Source organism: Palaemon carinicauda, chromosome 14 (genome assembly GCF_036898095.1).
Source record: "Palaemon carinicauda isolate YSFRI2023 chromosome 14, ASM3689809v2, whole genome shotgun sequence".
NCBI lineage: Eukaryota > Metazoa > Arthropoda > Malacostraca > Decapoda > Palaemonidae > Palaemon > Palaemon carinicauda.
In genome coordinates this window covers 115,568,183-115,578,182 of record NC_090738.1, presented here as the reverse complement: position 1 = coordinate 115,578,182, position 10,000 = coordinate 115,568,183, and the positions used below count along the sequence as shown (strand labels likewise).

The 10,000-nt window shown below is 31.1% G+C and overlaps 1 protein-coding gene across 1 annotated transcript in view; it reads right to left on the bottom strand.

Annotated features, from left to right (window-relative positions):
* The window catches only part of LOC137653230 (locomotion-related protein Hikaru genki-like), a 384,986-nt gene that overhangs the window by 36,431 nt on the left and 338,555 nt on the right, over nt 1-10,000 (bottom strand). The window contains exons 5-6 of the mRNA XM_068386598.1: nt 6,813-6,904; nt 1,424-1,589 (exon numbers count right to left, since the gene is read on the bottom strand). Coding sequence (XP_068242699.1) covers nt 1,424-1,589; nt 6,813-6,904 — 258 coding nt within the window. The remainder of the gene's footprint in view (nt 1-1,423; nt 1,590-6,812; nt 6,905-10,000) is intronic.

The window sequence follows — 10,000 nt, the reverse complement described above, 5'->3', positions numbered from 1 at the left end:
AACACCCTAGACACGTGGTATCTTGTAGTATACTAAAACCTCAAAGATATCAATATCCCCAGATTCAGTATATGGTTATTAGTTATTACAAAGAAAAAAATAAATAAATAAATAAATAAATGTGTTCTGCCATACGTCTATTTTACATATATGTAAATTTCTGTGTGAATGCATCTGACAACTATTTCCAAAATAAAAAAAAAAATTAGTGGATGATAGAGAGAGAGAGAGAGAGAGAGAGAGAGAGAGAGAGAGAGAGAGAGAGAGAGAGAGAGAGAGAGAGAAAAAAAAAAAGTGGTTGGGGGGGGGGCAGTCATGAGATGGATGGGGCGTGTGAGTAACAGGTTGATGAAAGGATAGCTAAACTTCAAGATTAAAATTAGATTGAATGAGTTCTCAAACTTCTTTAGCTAACATAAGCAACATGGATTTGTTGGTTGAAGTATGAAAAATAAGATCGTATTGTATGTTCTTCATAAAAAATTTATTATATATCTGATTCTATTACTGAAACGACGATAACGCCGTTTTTAATTTCATGTCGGTCTTTTATTTTATTTTTAAACTCAAAAGACATAAAAGGAACCAACTTTTATCATTAGACCTCCAGACCTACACATACGCATTCCCCTAAGACGTATTACTTACTGGATTTGCAATCCTGACAGATTGGATTCTGCAGTTATAAGTGGATACCGCCTGCTCAATTCAGGCCAATTGGATCTCAGAACGAACGACTTCTTTAGGGAGGAGGGTAACTTAGTTCGATGTGCTACTTGAGCTATTTCTGCCATACTCATTTACAATGACGTATGTACATGAAATACATGTATTTTTGTACACACACACACACACACACACACACACACATATATATATATATATATATATATATATATATATATATATATATATATATATATATAAACTCTCTTTGTTCTCTCCTGTGCGTGTGTATTTATGTGTGTATACTTGTCACTCCAAAGCCTTATTTTGACATGAAAAGTAGTTGACGCAGGAGTTAGTTCACCAAAGCCCCGGAGAATTGATTTGGACTAATCCTTACCAAAGGAAAATTATTTATAGAGGAATAATAATCGCATCACCGATTCTTTGTTCAACTGGCATCTTCATCAGGTTGAACAGGAGGTAACTAGGTTAATCGTCATTTAATGTGATTGGTACAAATATTCCATTACGTATAGTGCATCATCCCATTAGTTTGTCAATATAAAAAACATATATAGAAGCTAATAAATGTATATGCAAATTTTTATGCTGCTCTAAGAAGAAAAGTATTAATGAATCGGTTACGTTAACTATTGTTCCAACAGCTGCTGGAAAAAAAAAACAGTAGTTGGGGTTATTAGACTAACTTTCTTAAAAAAGTAACTATAACTTGAAATAAATAGGCTCTTCTTACCCGAGTAATTCGTGAAGTAGTTGGACTGTATGCATACAGGGAGCTTCCCTTTCCAACTGGCGTTAGTACAGGTGAGAAGGGCATCTCCTAGTAGTTTGTACCGCCCAGGTTGTTGGCACCTTCCGTTGATAACTGATCCGTGAGGGAACTCCAACTCAGGCGAAGGCTGCACCCAGAGATTTTAGGAAGAAGAGAGGGAATGGGGAGAATAGGAAAATAAATATCAAATAGGTATAAAAAGGACTGGATAAATGCTCTAATTTACTATGCAGAAACTAGGAAGTAATGAAAATTATATTTTATTATTCATTTCGTTATTTTGTTCTTAAGCCACAAAATCGTAGGATTGCCCCTTACTCACTTTAAGCATTTCAGAATGGTTTCTTGTCGTTGTGGAAACAGGATCCTGTTGAACTTTGTCCTTTTATTTTAATAATGAGATAAGAGTAATGAGTCCTAGGTTGACACTTTTTAAAGCTATTTGATATTGGTTGCCTTTCTTTAAACTGATTAGTGAAGGACGAGAATTTAATAGCAATTTCAGTTCATAATCTCCATTTGCGTCTCCATTCAATGGAATAATTTTCTTCCGTATAGGAGGATTTATTGGTTGTTTCACATAAATAAAAATTTTTATAATTGGAGATTAATGACAAGTAAAGCATCACCATTGAAACCACAGCTTCATCTTTTTCAAATTCATTCTTCAACAAAACCTTTTACATACGAAGCTTCGTGTTCCATTGCATAAGCTTTCTTGCCCTCATAACAGGAATTTTCTTCAGAGGTTTTGATCCTGTAAGCATTTTCCTTCAGGATATTTTTACTAGCCAGAATTTACCCAAAGTTTTCTTTTTCTTTTGTGGTATAATGGCCAATTATCTTGTAATCGGGGGCCTCTTTAGAGATTTCTTCTTATGAATAGATTTTTCATGAAAATACTCTCTCTCTCTCTCTCTCTCTCTCTCTCTCTCTCTCTCTCTCTCTCTCTCTCTCTCTCTCTCTCTCTCTCTCTCCCTTTGTATAACTTAAATTTGTGTGTACCATTGTTATTTGTAATATATACAGTTACATTATTAATCTAAAATACATGGCGACTGTAATTTTTGGATGGTATCTAAAGCTATATTCATAATTCATAAGATTAAATTCCGCGTATCTGAATAGGTTTATGTGTATATGGAAAGGATTATTGGTAGTTAGGTGAACTATAAATATTGCCAATATTTTTTTAATGCCAAAAATTTAACTATTTCCAAGTACTTATTCATGAATAATATAATTTTTCCCAATATTCTAAACATCACGACCTTATGTAGCTATGCCCATTATAGGATATTCTCACATTTTAAAGAATTTAAATTTTTTTCGGATATTCAAAAGTTTTAATGTTTTACTTAATGGACATTAGGAAATTTCTATCAACTGGCAAGACTTCAAACAAAATATCAATATATAAAAAAAAAAAAACGTGTGGTAACATAATGTCTTTATCTAACCCATGTATGATGCGGTCGGTAATAAAATACAGATAAAAATACTATGGTGGGAAGGCCATTTTACAATTAAATGAATAAAGGACTTATGGAATACACTATGTGGTACCATGGTAATTCAAATTAGCGTCACGTACTGCTACTGAACTGATGATATATTGAAAACGTATAACATTTATGATGGAATGACACTGGAGTTTCTTCTTGACATCTATGGGTGCTGCATGTTAACGTTAATCCATCACTAATTCAGTATTCACGTAATCATAGACTGAATTACAAGAGGCAAGTACTATTAATTTGTTAACTGTAAATTTTGGAATCCTTGAAAAAATACTTATCATTCTGGCAACATGGTATTTTTGGTTGATGCCTTAAACATGAATTTTGGGGAGTATTGATATGGATTGATAGGGTAAAAGTTCAGTTCATCTTCAATTTAAGTTTCACTTAATAAACTGCTTTAATATTTCAAATATTCAACTATTTCATGGACAGCAACGAACCGTATATAGTATTTAAAACTAGGCGTGTACCTTTCCTTTATTTATTAACGTTCATTATACACTCCATTGATAAATAAATGAAAAACCCGTTTAAAAAAAAAAAAAAAAAAAAAAAAAAAAAACTCATTTTTTCATTGAACACATTTAAATCCAACTAAATGGAAGCATCAGTTATCATATATTAAGCTTTTTGGAAAGTAAAAACAAGTTTTATCTTCAAGTCACTTGAGACGTGAATATTTCATTTAAATAATCCAATTCTCAAATCCAAGCTTTTTTATGCGAGTGTAATCGTCTGTGGTGTCACAAGAAGAAATTAAGATAATTTGAACACGTATTTAAATTGTATTTACAAAAGAGGATCGTAGGTGTATTATAAATTCCCGAGTAAATAAGTAATAATATCGGATGTAGCCTATAGTGCTTAATAATCAGCTTTACTATATCAAATAAAAAAGAAAAAAAAAGTAACAAGCAAAATAAACATCAAAATTCTTGTAGGGACTAACGCTCGTCATTCATAGTTACATCATGACCTTAATAATGTTTATTTAAGTAATCATGCATGTATATATATATATATATATATATATATATATATATATATATATATATATATGTTTGTGTATATATATGCATATACATACATATATGTACTTATATATGTATATATATATATATATATATATATATATATATATATATATATATATAAATATATATATACATCTATAAAATATATATATATATATATATATATATATATATATATATATATATATATATATATATATATATATTGTAAATTTGGATAGATGAACGCATCATCATTGTATATGAATGGCAGACACCAGTATAGTTATATTGAATTCGTGAACCAAGGGTTTAAATATTTCACTCTAACATTGAATCCTTTTCACATGCAGTTTCTCTTTATCTTTAAATCTGCATACTTAATTCGCTTCAGTGTGATTTACAACAAAATTATTCCGCAAAGTACAGTAATAGTATTATCAAGTTTGATCATGCTATGCAGGGTCTTCACCACATACCCGATGTAGCTTGTTCATTTATATAAATATACAGTAGATGTATTTCCTTCGAATATAACATTTTAGCTAAATATTGCATTTTATAGTTTTCCTCTGTCGATGTGGTAACAGTATAATATACTTTCCTTCAATTACAGTACTTTCTATTTATACAGTATGCAGCAAAACTTGGTATACCCGAATTCAGTAATTTTCGTTCGAAAGTCACTAACTGGTAACTTGTAAATAACATTCTTCATATTTCTAATGAGACTAGGTTCCCGGGTCGAAGCATTTTGAAACTTTGCTTGATAAAAGATACAGTTCATTAAGCATGATTTTAAAGAATTTGTGCTATATTTGTTATTAAAGTAATAACTAGATCATTATGGGAAAAAAATTGACCACAATAATCTGTAATCATGATAAAAAAAAAATAATACGTAATGAGCCTGATTTTGTAGCCACCATAGTTATGTATTTAACGTTAAGAAGGTATCGGAAACTTAGCAGTGGCGGGGTCTAACCGGACAATCGGACATTAATTGGCAGTGTCATGGTGGCACCCTCACAAGCAAGTCCTCTGTCAAATTTGGCTAGAGCTACCCAACAGCTACCGAATAACTGTAACTTTAGTCAAGCATATATCAGCAGATTTTCTATAACCAATCGTCATAACATCAACGAATTGAGTGTTTATACATGGCTAAACGATTAAATGAAGGAGAAAAATTGAAAAGCCATCCTAGGAGACGAGAGACACCGCTGCTGCACAACCGCAGAAGACAACGGTGAGTTATAAAGCCATTAGCATAGGCCTAGACTCCAGAGCCATTATCATCATCATCACTATTATTATTATTATTATTATTATCATTATTATTATTAATATAGTTTAGGATACGGTGTTATTGTCTTTCTGTAGAATTTGCATATAACACGTGTGGCTGAATTTGTCTGACCGGATCATAGTTTTCAGTTTGTAAAGTAAAAGTAAAATAACAAAAAGGTAGAATAAATTGTATCTTTAATATCGAAAATAGCTCAACACCTCGCTCTTTTATTTATTCATTTATTTATGAATTTATTCATTTATTTCTCTATTATTTTGCCTCAAACTGGAAAACCCGATTGGGAGACTAGAATTATGTAAGTAGCGTTGACTATAGTCTAAACTATGACTTGCAATAATTTATTGCAAGTTTTGATATCATGAACATAACTAACGTTTGTTTAATCGCAAAACGACATAAGCAAAAAAATAGGTAATAACTTTGAAATCCTACCCCAAATGCATAAATTGTTATCATTAAACTAAAGGGTTTTACTTAAACTGTTCTCCATGTAGACGCCCTGTATCCTCCTATCCGGACAGACAGCTCAAAGACTAGTCTCATTGACTCTCACGGAGTCATGTTGACAAAGGGATTCTTGCTAAACTAACATATTGGATTTTTGTTTTGAGGTAGCCTATCATTTTATCATGAAATGTTATTCTAATGGTCTAACATTATTCGATGATAAAAATAGCCATAACAAGTGACCAACGTTGTCGCATACATATACATGTTTATAAAGTGAAATATAAGTTTTAATACTGAGTGGGAACTTAAGGTCAACGCTTGTCCGGAGCCAAAAAAAAAAAAAAAAAAAAAAAAAAAAGCCATCACCAGTTCTGCTGTATACTGTACATAGTTTTAAAGGTACTGTTTAGATTGTTCATGATAAGTGTTAACCGTTACAAAAAAAAAAAAAAAAAAAAAAAAAAAAAAAATATATGAAAACTATGATAATGCTTCTTCGTCAAATGTGGAAGCAATCAACTGGATGAAGAGCATTAAGGAAACTCAAAAGATATCTTGGAATTAGGGTTTTTCAACTTAACAAGGCCTTTTTTTAAGGAGTGTTATCATTATAGTTCTCAGTATTTTTACCAATGATAATTATATACGCCGCAAAAATTACAGTAATTTGTTTATCTTCCTATTGCTGACTTATTCTTTCATCGCAAGTTTTTTCTGCATATTTTACCTTTTTGAGATGTTGCTTTGAAATATTGCTGTAGATCCCCTATTTTTTTTTTTTTTTTTTACTGAATGTGAGTATTTTGTAAGTGCTAAAAGGGAATAGGATATTATACAAAATAGTCTGTATCACGCTCTATATATTAAATAATTAAATGATTGTTAATCATGTGATCGTTTTTTCATACTATCACGAATTCAGAAGAGTGAAGGATAAATGTTTGTACTTTTGCATACCTAAGATAAATGTGACATCAAAAGGTCATTTACTAACAATGCATTATTTAAAAGTTAGTTAGATGAGAGAAAAAAAAAGTGCAAAAACTACTCACCGTTATTTGTCTTTGTTTATATGTGATGATTGTGTGCTTAGGGATGTTATGAACATGACAAGGCCGGAACATCGACTGGAAGCGATTGGAATCTGTGGAAGAGAATGGGACGTGATTAGTTTAACTCAACCATTCAAGTCTCGAGTAAATAAACACTCTCTTTGCTGTAAATCCTTGAGTTGAGCATTTGTAATTTTTATTTCATTTTAATTGAGTAGTGATAAACTATAATAGCAGTAAGATATCTCAATGATACTTTAAATAAGATTTTGTATTAATAATAGGATCATCAATTAAGGTTGATTAATGGGTAGCAAATTTTAAATTATACGTAAAAAAAAAAAATTCAGATATACATCTCATTTACTTTTACATATAGTTATACACTGTATGTATAATGTGGTGGCAGAAAAAGCAAGTGATTTGTATATAAATTCATGACAGTTCATTACATAGAAGTTCACTGTGAATTGTAATAAAATTATTTACCTATGGGAGAATTGATTATTTTACTATGAAATTTTCCGTGACATTGTATGATTACCATTCTTTGATATGTGTGCATGGTGTCATATACTTAGAATTTGATGATATGAACGCTGATATTATTCAGCAATTGCCAACTGTAAGGTATATTTGTGTTACAGTTGTCATAAAATAATTCCACTCATGTCATAAATGTTACATTGAATCTTCAGCAATCCAGATTTTCATGGATTGAATTTATTCCAAAATTATCTTTGACTGATGACCAAGTATTATTATTATTATTATTATTATTATTATTATTATTATTATTATTATTATTATTATTATTATTATTATTATTATTATTATTATTATTATTATTATTCGTGAATTAAATGATGTTTATTTATTATCTTTTAAGTTGTTCAGGTTCTGGTTGAGGAAACTGCAAGCAATTCGTTGCCTTCCTCTACTTCCCACCTTCCTAATCCTTTTGTGATGCAAAACTATAAAGAAAAAAAAATTAAAGATAATTTTTCTTTTTATATTCAAACTAGAACTTAATGTCTACCAATCAAAAGAAAAATAGTTTTCAAATAACAAGCAAGGAGGAGAAAATAGCCGACCCAAAAAACCTTATATGCAAATTTCGAAGAAACGTACCGTAAGGTATATAATATTCATTCCTACATTGGAATTTGTTCTTTATATCACTTATGTTTCATTGGCTCTCTCTCTCTCTCTCTCTCTCTCTCTCTCTCTCTCTCTCTCTCTCTCTCTCTCTCTCTATATATATATATATATATATATTTATATATATATATGTATATATATATATATATATATATATATATATATATATATATATATATATATATATATATATATATATATATATCAGCTATTGATTTATTCCGTGGAAAGCGGAGTTTCAATATGAATAATAGTACCAGGGTTATGATAAACATCTTTATTGCTTAGCTTTCGGAAAATCTATTTCCATCATCAGAGACTAAAATAGGATACATTGTATAAGTTAAAACATAGTATGATGAATATTTAAAACAGAAAATTTTAAATTAACATACAAAAACTTTATGAAATAAAATAAGAAATTAACATAAAACTATAAAATCAATCTAAATACAAAATAAAAGATCAAAACGCCAGCGCTATAAACTCGCATGAAATAAAATTAAACACAATTTAATTCATACGTTGCCCGGCCCAGGTATGGTTTCAGTTTGTGCTGGAATATTGCCTCCATTATTACGAAGTCGAGGTTACTTTGCGAAGTGGCTAAGATGGAAAAATTCCCCTTGGATATTGGGTGGTCCTCACTTACGGAATGGTCTCTGATGGCTGAATGGGGTGGTTTTGCCATATAATTACCCGTTCTAGGTGAACGACCGAAGTGCTCAGATAATCTTGCACGATAATGTCTTTCACTTTTTCCAATATACGATACATTACAGCGATCACACTTATATTTGTAGAAGACACCCGAACAAAGATCATCTGAGACCCGGTCTTTAAATTTGAAAAATTTGCTCATAGCATTTGAGGGGGAAAACACGATCTTCAATGATACCTGAGGATAAAATTCACGCACAATTCTACTGCAATGATTTCGTATTTTAAAACTGTGGGACCCCAGATATGGAATAGAAAAGAAGATATTTTTCCGAGGAGCAATTAGTTTCCTTTCACAAGGTGGTAGCGTGAGTTTGCTTAGTGTTTTCCCTATATAAGTATCAGTAAAATTATACGGGAATCCATTGTTATAAAGTAGTTTTTTAATATACGTCAGTTCCTTATGAATGTTGAGGTAATTAGAGCAAAGGTTATACGCTCTATAAGTGAGAGAACAGATAAGATTTCTCTTGTATTGTATAGGAATAAAAGAGGAGAATTTAGTGCATAAGCCTGTGAACGTTGGTTTCCTGTAGACAGATGTGTTAAACCCAGTACCAAATTTATGAATTTTGATGACAAGGAAAGATATGTTACCATCCATTTCCACTTCACTATTAAAATTTATATTTAGGTGTTTGGAATTCAAATAGTTTAAAAACAATTGGACATGACTTGGGCTACGAAATAATAAAAACGTGTCGTTGACATACCGTCTATAAAAAAAGAGGTTTAAAATCAGTAGGGCATTCATTTAACCAGATGTTTTCATAATAGGCAAGGAAGGCATTTGCGAGACTAGGTCCCATAGGGCTACCCATAGCACAACCATCAACCTGTACATATAACTTTTTAATAAATAAAAACAAACAATCCTTAGCAGACAATCCCAACAGTTCCTTCGTCTCCTTTCTTGTAAAGCCCTTCACTTGTTCTTCGTCTCCAAACAGTCCTTCCACGCAGATATCTATTGTCTCAGTCAAAGGAATTTTAGTGGAAAGAGACTCCACGTCAAAGCTTGCCATTGTACATTTTCCCAAGTTTAAGTTTGAAATTTCTTTACCAAATGAAAAAGAATCCTCCACTGTATATTCATTCACTGTTATTGGGGCTATTACCGGAACCAAAAATTTAGCTATATTATAATTGTGCGTCCCACAAGCAGACAAAATAGGTCTTAAAGGACAATTATTTTTATGAACCTTTGGCAGTCCGTACATAATTCCTGGCCTAGATCCCGAGCAGTATAGAGGTTGGAAAGTTCCGTTTTCAATGACACCGTTATTCTTCAATTTCCTTAGGAACCT